Source organism: Molothrus ater, chromosome 1, assembly GCF_012460135.2.
Source record: "Molothrus ater isolate BHLD 08-10-18 breed brown headed cowbird chromosome 1, BPBGC_Mater_1.1, whole genome shotgun sequence".
NCBI classification, from domain to species: domain Eukaryota; kingdom Metazoa; phylum Chordata; class Aves; order Passeriformes; family Icteridae; genus Molothrus; species Molothrus ater.
In genome coordinates, this window is record NC_050478.2 from 88715619 (window position 1) to 88728514 (window position 12896).

The 12896-nt window shown below is 44.1% G+C and overlaps 1 protein-coding gene across 18 annotated transcripts in view; it reads left to right on the plus strand.

Moving 5' to 3' along the window:
* LOC118700163 (poly(rC)-binding protein 3-like) overlaps window positions 1–12896 on the plus strand; it is a 500974-nt gene that overhangs the window by 477231 nt on the left and 10847 nt on the right. For 11 of the 18 annotated variants that reach the window (XM_054516993.1, XM_036404537.2, XM_036404527.2 and 8 more), the window contains 2 exons: window positions 3618–3787; window positions 9544–10711. The exons of 3 other annotated variants lie outside the window; for them this stretch is intronic. In XM_054516993.1, coding sequence (XP_054372968.1) covers window positions 3618–3787; window positions 9544–9892 — 519 coding nt within the window. In that variant the 3' untranslated portion in view covers window positions 9893–10711. Of the gene's footprint in view, window positions 1–3617; window positions 3788–5036; window positions 5492–9543; window positions 10712–11926; window positions 12552–12896 lie in introns of those variants that run through there. 4 more of the 18 variants (XM_036404599.2, XM_036404609.2, XM_036404579.2 and 1 more) reach the window with 3 other exon arrangements.

Here is a 12896-nt window from a genome sequence, read left to right on the forward strand (position 1 = left end):
GAACAGAGTAAAGCTAGAAAAAGGCAAAAAGCAGAACATGTGTTTTAGGTTGGTTTGTTTGTAGTTTTTTTGGCACAAGGAGAAATTAGGTATGTTGAGGTTGGGGAAGACAGACAGAGGTGGTGTAGAGAAAGTGGAAAGGGAACCATTTTTACCTGATGCTTACAGATCAAGAAGGAGGGTACACCAGCTGAAATTTTTGGGTGTAAAAATAAATGGTGATACTTAACACATCAGCAAGCTCTGCAAATCACTGCCATAGCCTTGGACAGCAAAAGGAGAAACAGGTTCAAAAAGAAATTGTCAGGCAAATGGACTATGGAGCATAAAGGTAGAGATAGCAGCTACTGCTCAGGTGGTCTGTAAGCCTTAGGAGGGGATTTGAAATACCAGCAGAAATTTTATTTTATACCTCACACTGGTTTTACCTTTTTTTTTTCTTGTAAGGGTGGCCTGCTGCTACAGTCAGAGACAGACTACTGGGCTTGATACACATCTGATGTGAGCTCTTCCACCCAAGTCTTGAGAGAGTCAAAATATCTATGCATATACATTTACATACTATGTGTGTGTGTATGTATGTACATATGTGTATATTATAGATACTTAAAATACAAGTATGTCCAGAGTGGGTGAATCACAGAGTGGGTCAGGTTGCAGGGACCACAGGGCCATCTGGTCCAACCTCCCTGCTCCAGCAGGGTCATCTTAGAGCACATGGCACAGGATTGTGTCCAGATGGTTCATGAATATCTTCAGTAAGGGAGACTCCACAACCACTCTGGACAACCTGGTCCAGTGCTTGGTCTCCCACACAGTGAAAAAGTTCTTCCTCACATCCAGGTGAACTTCCTGTGCATCAGTTTTTTCCCATTGATTGCCTCTAGTCCTATTGCTCAGCACCACCAAGCCTGGATCCACCCTCTTGGCACCCTCCCTTCAGATTCTGATATTCATGAGGTCCCCTCTCAGTTGTCTCTTCTTGAGGCTGGACAGGCTAAGTTCCCTCAGCCTTTCCTCATAGGAGAGATGCTTCCGTCCTTTACTCATCTTTGTGACCCTGCACTGGACCTGCTCCAGGAGCTCCGTGTCTCTCTTGTCCAGAGTAGCCCAGAACTGGACACAGCACTCCAGACTTGGCCTCACCAGGGCTGAGTAGAGGGGCAGGATGACTTCATTTGATCTGGGCAGTGTTTTTTATTCCTAATGCTCCCCAGGATCTCATTGTCCTTCTTGGCCACCAGGACACACTGCTGGGTCATGGACAGCTTGTTGTCCACCAAGACCCCCAGGTCCTTCACCACAGAGCTGCTTTCCAGCAGCTTAGCCCCCACATTTGTTGAATTTCAGACTGTTCCCCTCTGCCCATCTCCACCCTGTTGAGGTGGAGGGCTGCACAGCCCTCTGGGGTATCACCCTCTCCTCCCAGCTCTGTGTCATCAGGGAACTTGCTGAGCAGGCTTCTGCCCCTTCATCTGAGTCATTGATGGACAACTTCAACAACACTGGGTCCAATATTGAACTCTGGGGGACACCACAAGTGACAGGCCTTCAACAGGACCCTGTGCCACTGATGATTACATTTCTTAGTTCGTACAGTATTAGACTACAGTGTATAGTAGGCTTGGTATAGTCTCTGATAGGTTTGGCTCCTCTCCCAAATGCGCCAGAGGTGTTTGGATGCAGTTTGACATGATTCCATCTCAGAGCAAGGCATCTCAGGCAGGTCTCTTTATATAAAACAAAATCCCCATAACTAAATGTCCCTTTAACTTCTTCTAGAACACATCAGCTCTTGAATACTCAGATACTGCTCAAATTTCAGTGTAATAACATGTAATGAGAAAGGCACCCAGAGAGAGCCCAAGCCCCCAGCACTGCAATCCTTCCCGCATGGCAGATGAGATGGAGTTGTGTGCTCTGCACAAGTCACAGGCCATGTCACAGCTTGCAGAGGGTGTCCAAACATCCCGTTGTCACAGCAATGAAGGGTGACTTTGGAGAGCTTCAGGCCAAAGGTTACCAAATCTCTCTTCCAGACACCAGCACCACCAGTGTCCTTGACCAGTGTGGACTGAATCCTCACTACCTAACTCAAACTCAGCTAGGAGGTGGCACGTTCTTTGCGCTGACCCACCTGGGTGACAATCTGGGCATCACTGAGGACCCCCAGCACATACAAGTGGCAGCTTGCTGAGTGACCCCAGCAGGTGCCTGCTCTGGTGCTCTCCTCTCTGGCACCAGCTTCACTCCCTGCAGACCACGGAGGCCAGTGAGACTGAGGCTTCAGAAGCAGAGGCTTAGGGATCCCTGTGCTGCCCACAGACAGCCAGTGCAGGCACATTGGTGTGCACCCAGACAGGCCAGAGGCTCCCTGGTGAAGCACACACCGGTCCTCTGCACTGGCATGTAGTCACACACTCAGAGAGATTCCTTGGGATGAGGACAGGGAGCTCAGCAAGGCCCTCCTGTTGTAGCAGGATGGGAAATCCTGTGTGCATTTCCTGCCACCCCATTTTTCCCCCCTCATGGTTGCTCCTCTTGTGCTTGTCAAAACTTGGTCTTTGTTTCAGCTACCTGGGTATCCACTTTGGCTTTCTGTTTGTCCCTGAGTGTGAAGCAAGGATTGCATTGGGAGCTTTTTCTTCTCTTGATAAAACATGTGGACAACGTGAATCTGTTTCTGGCCAGTTACTCCAAGTGCTACAGTACCACAAAGGGTAACACTCAGGGCCTGAAGCACTAGGGAGAGTGGCAGGGGAAGGGCAGTCTCTGTATCTTGGCATATCCTTCTGGAAAACTGGCAACATTATCCCAGCATCAACAGACCTGTAGAGCAAAGTTTCCATTTTCTACTCATTCTGGCCATGGCTGAGATTCTCAGCACCCATCCTTCCTTAACACAGAACAAAACCCCCCTCCTCACCCTTACAGAGACCAAAACATCTCAGCCTCAGCTGCTGGCTCTGTGCCCACTTGCTCCTGGGGGCTCCCCATGCTGGAGAAGAAACGCCCTGGGACACACATGCTCACATGTACAGAGCTCAGGCTCAGTTGTGTTCACTAAATAAGAGTTTTGGTAAGTTTCTGTAAAGGAAGGCAGACAAATTTCTATGCCTGCTTCTTCCTGCAGTCAGAGAGCTGTAAATCCCACTGACTTTAATGCTAACTACCTCTCCAAGCAAGAGCCACATGTATCCAGGGAGGTGTAGGGCTGTCAGCGCTCTGGAAAGGTGCAGAGCCACACACAGCAGCTCTGGATGGTCAGCCTGGCTTCCAGCTGCTGCTCTTGGCTTGCTGCTGCCACTGGCAAGTGGTTTGGTTTTCTCACCATCACAGCATGCTGTCATTTTCTGCCATGGAGACAGTGAAATAGTCTTGAAACACCAGAAATAAGATACTGACTTAAAACCATGTAGCAGCAATACTGGATCTAGAGGCATATGACCATAGAGACACTAGACTGCACTAGAGATTCCTTCCAAACAGCAGAGCAAAAATCTTTTTGTTTAGCTACTGAGCTGCTCATAACCATCTTTTTAGCAATACTACAGATTGCAGTTAAGTGGTTTTTGCTTGTGTCTGTGGCACTAATCTCAGTCTTTGTCCCGCTCCAGTTAATAGGCTGCATTATTGGCAGACAAGGCAGTAAGATAAATGAAATCAGGCAGATGTCAGGAGCGCAGATCAAGATTGCTAATGCCACAGAAGGCTCCGCAGAACGACAAGTTACAATCACAGGATCCCCTGCAAACATCAGCTTAGCACAGTACCTCATTAATGCAAGGTAAGTTGGCTTTGTAAGTGATCATGCTTCTGCGAGATTGCTCTGTCTGCTCTCCAGCAAATGTCTGTCCTGGGTAGATCCAGAGAGTTGCTTTGCAGTGTCCATTTTGCATAGTATTACTCAATTCCTAATGGTTTGTAAAGCCTGTATCATTAGAACCTGGGTTTGCTGTTGGCTTACATGAAAAGGAGCTTAATCTGGGTGCAATTCCAGCTACATGTTGAATGAAAAAGCTGCAAAATCTGAATACTCATATTAGCATAGACCTAAAATATCAGTGGATAAATTAAATTAAATGAAAATCATAAATTGTTTAGAGGAAAACCACTTTTCACAGACCCATTTTACTATCCTGAATGGCAAATATAGTGAAACAGATTGCAAAATAGATTTTATTTACCAAGTGGAAATTGCCATTCAGAGTTGATAAACTGGCATTAGGTTGCTGAAGCAGCACAGGATTTACTTCTTCAGAGACAGCACCACAAATCTGTAAGGAGCATTCCCTAATGAGACAGGGTGAGACTATCTGCTTCACCACTTCCTGGTCCCAGAATTAATGAAAGCACTGGCTGTTTACCTAAGCCATGGTGATGGCTTAGGTCTCTTAACAGTTTTTATATGATTATTTAGAAAAATATTAAAATTGATCCCACTTTTATTTGCAATTATGTAGAGAAGAAAGTGCAATGGATATAGTGCTGTCTCATAGATCTTGTGAATGCTGGACTGAAGCAATATATGGTGGGGGAGGGGAATAGCTATGTATTTTATGGCTTTTTTTTTCCTCTTATTTTTTTTCCCCCACAAAGTTGCTGTGATATGAATCAAGCTTTGTGTTTAACTATGTTTGCTGTTAAGGTAGTACAAAGTATGTGATTTATGTGGGAGCTGCAGTCACAGCAGGTCTGTGGCTTCCTGTGGTCCAGCCTCCTCTCCATCCCGGTTTTGTAGAGCACCACTGCAATGGTTGGAGTGGAGGAACGGGATGTTTGTGCAGCTCTGTGTTATAGCAGACAAAAACACTGCTTTTCATAATTTAGCCTGAAAGAAGCTTCCTAGGGAAAGATACATGTAGGGGTGGCACTGTGAAAACTAAGATAAACCATTTCCAGAATCTTAAAACCTACAGCTCTTTTGATTTATATTCTTTGTAGCAAATATAAGTCACTTCCGTAAGCCCTGTAATCAAATAAAAATGTGTTCCCTCCTTTAACCCTTAAGGATATGTTCTTCTCTTGGTGTTCAGGGATTCCCCACACATCGAGACGAGAATAGACCCCTTCATTTTTAGTTGCACAAACACCATATGGCATGCATCGGATCTCGGAAGATAACAATTTAGGATCTTGAAGACAGCTAAAGCATGCAAATAAAATAATGTACTTATTAATGGAGTTGCAGTGAGCTGCTCACCAGAGACAGAAACTCTAGTGAACAAAACTGTTTGATTCACTTTAGAAAAATCTGTGAAGTCTCACACTTCTGTTGATCACTGTTTAATGGTTCTTGTGGTGGAATGGGATCTATATGAGGTCTTTTAAGATACTTTCGCAAAGAAGAAAACTCCTCAGCAGTCACATACCACGGATCTCTATCTATACCCTGTGCAACCAGAAACAAAGTATTCTGTTCCTGTTAAATTTCTAGATAGAAGTCATTTGTTACCATCATCAACAATAAACCTTCATATATTATTATGTACCATGTGTTGGAACTGTATTTAGATGAAGTGACTTCATTTGTAAATGAAGACTCTTAAAGTAATGTGTACTAAATTAAGCTGTAAGGTAACATAGGCAATGAAGGTGGCTTTTTCATTTTAAAAAGTGACACTGTTCCAGACCTGTCCTTTCACATGAGACATTGCTGTCCAGCCAGGTGCCACCACAGCAGCAGTGCGAGTACCCCCAGTTCATGCTGGGGGAGGGCTGAGAAGCTGTGAGGCAGGCGGGAGCTTTGCTCTAGTGAGGTTTAGGTGCTGGGGCAGGACAGAGGTGCAGAGCCAGGCTGCTGCTGCTGCTGCTGCCTCCGTGTGCTGGGAGCCACCTCCTAAACCTGCCACAGGTGATGCTGTCTCTTTTAGAGACAGTGGCATAAAACAGCTTTGGGGAAGAGATGAGTACAGCACCCAGACTGCCCAAAGTGTGGTCTGGTATGTGAAAATAATAATTACAAGAAATAACAGTGTATAAGCATTCAGCATAAGGTAGATCTTTTACTCCCCTACAACATCTATTGTTCACGGGAATTGGTTTCCAGGGCCAGTATTTCTGCATAAACCCATGTCTTTCAGCAACATAAGATGTAAAAAAGCAAAATACCTATCCACAGTATTCCTGAAACATATTTGTGTATCTTTTAAGCTATCTTCCAACCAAAGTTGCTGTCTATAGAATAATTTATCAGCTTGCTTTAAGACTTTTATTGCAATCTGGTGTTGGATATGTACATAGTATATTCTAAATTATAGATATATAAATATATTGATATCATATCAAGACAGAGATTTAAATCTTATAAAGTATTGGTTTGATTCTGTATTGCTTACCCGAGCGCTGGCCTCTGTATGAATAGAGTGTGTCTTAGCTTGTTTGCAGTTGAAATGTCTTTTTTTCTGTAAAGCCTTCTGTCTCTTTAACTGGTCTCCACTGTAGTAACAAGGTTTTCATTACCCAATTCCATCTTCTTGCTTTTATTAAGATTGAACTGCAGTTTAGTTTTTCTGTGTAATATCTGACTTTGGATTATAAATGAATTTAGCCAGCAGCATTTTCTCCTTGTTGAAGGGCAGTTTCCTGAAGGTATTTTTTTAAGAGAAGTTCATTCACAGACCCAACAGGACTGCCAAAGCCACACCTGCTCTCTTCTCTTCACCAGTTTCAGGTAATGCAGGATATGGCCTTCAGTGTATATATTCAGAAGGTGCAGGCCTGCAAAGGGACAGTGTAAAATTGTCACTGTGAAATTCTGTATGAAGGCTGCCTCACTCCCGTTCACATGCAACGTTGTTGCATCCACAGTTGGTTTGGGAAATGGCCGCTGCTATGGAACAGATGATAGCTAACCTGATGAGCTCCCACCTTATGTGTTGCCACCAGTAATAAATGGGAAAGAGGGCAAATTACTGCTACAGTCATACCTATGAGAGTAAACCAGAGACAGGGAGTTGGAATGGCTGCTACCAACACCAGCATTTTGGCCTGTGGGATCTGTTCTCCCTGCTGGTGCAGGAAAAAGCTTAGGCTCAAACACCCCTCTCCATATCAGTAAGGATTTTTTTTTGTTTTTTTTAAATGCACAGTAGACAAATTTGGAGTCACTGAAAAACAGTCCTGCAGTACCTTTCTGTGGACCTCCATCCCAGAATAATACTGAGTAATACTAAAAAATCCAGCTGTATAAACTGAGTTTTTCAAAACATACTGAGGTATCACATGTAGCTCCTACACCCCCAAGTGGAGGATGTACAGTGGAATTGCAGTCTCTGATTCAGTGGTCTTGACATAAGCCCCTCTGTGTGAGTAGATGGTGAGCAGCACAAGGGTGCACTTCTGTCTCTGCTTAGAAAAGCTGAGTTTCTCATCCATGGGGACAGATAAAGACTTCGGGGTAAGGAAATCAAATCTTCACCTCCCTCAAAGGAGTCTGAATTTCATGCACTCTCCCTCCTTCCCTCCCAGCTCCTCACAGAAGATGTGCTCCTTCCAGCCTCCCAACAAAAGCTGATGAGGTGTTTATGCTCCAAGAGCCCTCTTTTCTTTGTGGAGGAGAGAGGAGCTCAGTGCTCAAATATCTCCCTGTCTCCTCCACACTCCTCTCCCTCGCCAGACCCACTTCAGGTGTCCTTCAGACTTGCCATCAGCAGCAGTGCTTTGGGAAGCTCTAGCCCAGTGGCCCCATTGCCTGTGTATCCTGGTAGATCCTTGCATCCTTGCATGAGGCAGGCAGCATGCTGGTCATTGCCTTTCTCTGGCAATGAATGGTCACAGGGCTGTTACTCTCAAAACTGTGTCTAAGGTGAGGGAATGAGAGGCTTTTCCAAGCCCTGTGTGGGGTGACCACGTTTCCTTCCCAGCCTGCAGCCTGGCTACAGCTGCTCTCTAAGCCTGCTTACCCAGTTCCCAACAGGGACCAGCACAAACCCTGTGCTGGGAAGCCTTCCTGAGCCTGATGGGGTGTGGGAAGAAAGCACCAAGTCCTCTGCATAGCCAGCCAGCAGCTTGCTGGCACTTCACTCTGGAAGCAAGGAGCTGCTACAGCTCCTCAGCTCACCTTAGGAGAAAGCCCAGGAGCCTGACAAGTTAGTAATTGCCAAAAAGCCCAAACTGACTAGGAATACACATGCAACCACAGCTAGCAAAGATTTTCTAACCCATAGTCTTATTTCTATGCTGCCATAGCTCCCAGCTGGTCACCTGCAAAAAGCATCCTGAAATTAGTATTTGTGTCATTTGCCAACCCAAAAGCCAGTGCACAAGCTGCTACAAGCAAATGGGCAAAGGGAGGATTTATCTAGGCAAACATTTTGGCATACAAAGACAACAGTGTGTCCTTGGAATGATTGTATTTTAATGTCTGAAAATGTACAGAAAAGCAGAAGTATGTGGGCCAAACTCACCTTGCCTGCTGATGGGTGGAGTTAGATTAAAGTGAAGGTGGTTTGGTTTCTACACCCTCCCAAGAGCCCATCACTGCCCAGGGCTCGGAGGTCAGGTCAGTCTGGAAGTTCCTGGTGCCGGTGGGGTCTGTCTGAGGATGTGTCTGTTGTATCCATGTGGTACCTTGTGTGTCAGCTGGAAAGCTTTGTCATGTTCACTGTAACCACTGTGCAGGCTCAGAAGAGATACCACTGCTGTGCAAGCTGGGGTGTTCTTCAGTGTTCCTTTTTACTAATTTACTTATAATTAGATTGCATAAATATTTTGTTGTGATATTAAAAAAATAAGTCTGGGGACAGTATAAAGTGAAGTGAACACACTGGCTAATCTGGTTTGTTTTATATGAAAAATGCACATTGACCTCACAGTGAATGAAATGAAAAACTAACTCACTTAAGAAACAAAAAACCAAAACAACCAAAACTTTATGCCTTAAATGGAAGCAGCAAATTGTTGCTCAGTCTCCTCTCATCCTAGCAAAATGATTAAGTGTACTATTTGTGTCACAAAACTGACAAATTGAAAAAAAATTACCAAAACCCCCCGCGTCCCCCTTTCAAAAATACCCTAATTTTGAAAAGCAAAATTCACCATACCAGTGCTGGGGAGTAAACTTCATAGTTATTTTAAGTTTTCTTTTAAGTTTCATTTTTTCCATCTTTTTGCCATTACCTGCATTCTTTAGATTTCTTTTCTTCATATGTAAAATGAACTAGCAACACCCCCATACCCTCTTCATTTTTCTTTTTTTTCTGTTCTGAAAGAACTTTAGTCTCAGTAATGTTTTCCCCATCAAATCATGGAAAACCCTTTTGTTATTTCTCTTCTTTAACACATAACATATTCCTCCTTTGACCCTCATTTTCCCTTTTTTTCTCTCTCTCCCCCTTCTCCCTCCCACTCGTCTGTCTCCCTCGTCCACTGATCTAATCCTGGATCCTGCCCTTTCGTGGTTGCTGTCCTTCCCTCCCTCCTTCCCTTCCTCCTCCTCCTCCTCCTCCTCCTCCTCCTCTTCCTCCTCCTCCTTCTCCCGGCCCCACCGCCCTGGCTGAACCCTCCCAACCTGTTTGTTCCTCTTCCTCTCTTCGTTTGCAGCTTAGAGATGGCTAAAGTCAGCACCCAGACCGCTTCCGTCACGACCCCTGTTGACCTCAACATGAACCTCTCTCAGTCTGCCACCCCTACCTCCACCCCCACCTCCATGGCCGTGCTGGCGGCCGCCTCCGCCGCCTCCGTCAGTACCCCCCCTCCCCTACCAACTCTGCCAACCACCCACTATGCCGTTCCTGTCTCCAGTCTGCTTGGCATGAAAACTGTCCCACTCCTGGCACTAAATGCCGCGGCCGCCGCGGGGGCCACGGGGAGTTTGTCCGCTTACACTGCCAAAATTCCTTCGACGAGCGGGGTTAAGAAATCTGACCGCCAGAAGTTTGCTCCATATTGAAGGGATGAGACACAATGCAAGCTTTGCCAGCTCTGCCAAGAGTCTGTGGTAGATCCTAGTTATCAAGGAAACAATACGGCATCTTTTATTTTCTGTTCGATTGCTAGTGTTAACTGTTGCCGACTCAAGTCGTCTTCCGCTCTCCATAACACCTAACACCAGGCACCACCTTCCAACTAGTTCCAACAGCCAGCAGGTGCCAGCCCAGGCTCCTTCTCCCCGGACACCGTCCCAGGGCTGGCCCTCGGCAGCCCCCCGGCAAGGCAGGGCTGCCCCCAGCCCAGCAAGGGAGATACAGTGAAGAGAAGGGAAAAAAAGTAAATGAGACAAAACGGTGACAGCCGGGTCCTGCTCCAGCAATGCTGCCCAGCATAAAAATACACTTAGATCCATGTGCAGGGATCCCTCCGACTGCAGAACAATTCCTCATGGCAAACTGGCATCTCTGATGCATTTTTTCCATTGCTAGCACGTGCAAATCCAGCACTTTTCAGTGCCCCTGCAATGCCCTGTGAAGTGCTGCTGGCCCCCTCAGTCATTCTGCTGCTCCCAAAAGGCCTGGAGACACCCATTCCCCATCCCAAAATCCATCTACAAGCAGGAGATGGTGGTTAGGAGGTACCAACTTCAGGTACTTGTGCATACAACAAATGAAGCTTTCTGGTCTGAGAAAAACTGCTAAATTAAAATGACTGTAAAACAGTAATGAAAAAATACCAGGTACCTGTGCCTTTCCACATGATTCTTTTAAAGGGTGCAACCATTTTTCTCCACTTTGGAAAAACGTAATTTTAAGAACTCTGCTTTAGGGAGGGATGGAGGGAGAGAGAGAGAGAGAGGAGGCTCCTCCTTTTGCACTGTGTATGTTCTACATACACTGACACAGTTCTTATTCCTCTAAGTACTTCAGAGCAAGTACAAGCCAGATGCCGTCACTATCTCGTATTTCCTCTCATGTATGTTTTATTCAGCCAAAATGACCATTTTTCATTAGATTTCTCTACAAAATACATCCCTGTTTAACTCCCCACTAATCATGCAGTCAGGTTGTATGGTAATCATGAAAAACATGTAGCATTTTATAGGTCATTCAAAGGCTACTGCCTGGACAGATCCCATCCCTTTACCAAGCACTTCAGGATGCTCAGATTAACTAAAACGAGACGGGTAATGGCAGCCAAAGCCAAGAGAACTGAGGAATGGAGTGGCTGGTTGCCAGCTGTTGGAACTAGTTCTTAACTGCATTTTATGTTTGTCCATCCACCTTTTTTTTAATTTCTGTTGCATAACTCAGTAATGCAATATTGTTTTCCTCACCACTTCCAAAACCAGAATCCCATTAGCCTGCCATGTTCATCCACTCTGCACTCCTTGGACACAAAGCTTTAACAATTGAACTGTATTCAGTGCATTTTAATATAAACTAAAAACACAATGCAAATGCAATACTTTTTAAAACATGGTATTTCAAAGTGTGTTATTGTATAGGGCTAAGTACTCTCTCAGTATTTTGTGTCATTTCTGTATTCTGTGGGCTTTTCTTCACCTTAGCACCTTTGCACTAAGTTTTGTCATTGTAACCATTTGTAGAACTGCCATTGTTACAATTTGCACTTATCCAAATGGGGTTTTTGGTTGGTTTTGTTGGGGGTTTTTTTTGTTGTTGTTTTGTGGTTTTTTTGTTTGTTTGTGGCTTCCTTTCTTTTTTTTTTTTTCTTTTTTTTTTCTTTTTTTTTTTTCTGGTTGCATATAATGAAGGAAAAATTGGGAATAATGTCAAGGTACCACAGCTATTTAAAAGCTCTAGAAAACTGCTGTAAAATTGTTCTGGATTATTGTAACTGTTTCAATAATTGACATTTAAGGAAAAAAAAAATCCACCAACCTCTGTGTGAGAAAACTTGCCTGCACTGAAATGCTGTTCTATGCTGGTTGTACTCAAGTGGTATTTTTTTAATAGTGAGAAGATTTTTTTTCTTTTTTTTGCCTTTTTTTTTTCCTTTTCTTTTCTTCGTTTTTGTTCCTACATTTTAGGCTGTCTTCAGAAGTTACTGGCCTGGGGGCTCTGTAATGTATCTCATCATGCCCTAGTGCATTAGCCACCAGACAGGACTTTTCCAAAGCCCCATGAGACAATGCTTTCTATGGACTAATCTACAGAGGAGTTTCTGCCATTTCTAATTTTCTTATTATTCTGAGACATCAAAAGAAAACACTTCCTTTACTCTTTAAGCAACTGTGCTTCCTAACTCTTGTGTTGCTTTCATTACTGTTCCAGTTTTAACACTGTTGTGGCTCATAACATAAAGCAGAGACAAGTTATTTTCGGGGGTTGATTTTCATTGATGTTCATGCTTTGGCTAATCTGTATAAAAGCATGGGCCGTTAGTGTTCTAAACCACTGTATTATTCAGCTAGAGACTCGACAGTAAGTTAAATGAGACGTTTTTATAAATAAATTTTTTTCCTGATTAAAAAGCAAACAAAAAAAAAAAGACGTGGTAGCTTTGTGCATACAACTGTTGTGTTGTTTAAACTTTGTTCTTTGTAACCGAGTTGCTAACTTGTCATTGAAGAAGCACTATTTTATGGATTGTCAAACTAAGATCACAGACAAATTGCTTGTTTTCAATTAATGATTAAAGGTTTCATATCATCACGCTTAAGGTCCCAGTGCTCATTGGGAAACAGTGTAACATCTGTGCAAGACTGGCAACCTTAGTAAGGATGTTAGCCATTGTCAGGCATGATGAGTCTCTTCAGGACTAGAGGGAGCCAGATTGTGAAATTAGAGTCAGCAGTATTTCTACAAAACTTGATTTGGTTTTTAACAAAGCTGCTCATTGAGAACTTCTCACACTGCATGGAAAAGACAAATTTGGCTTCATGTTACAAGCAGCCACTGATTTGTATCTCTGGTCTTTTCCCAGACTGAGCTATAGATCAGATACTGGGGAAAGGAAAACAGGAACAAAAGAATGAACTTGGATGCTGAGTACTGTAT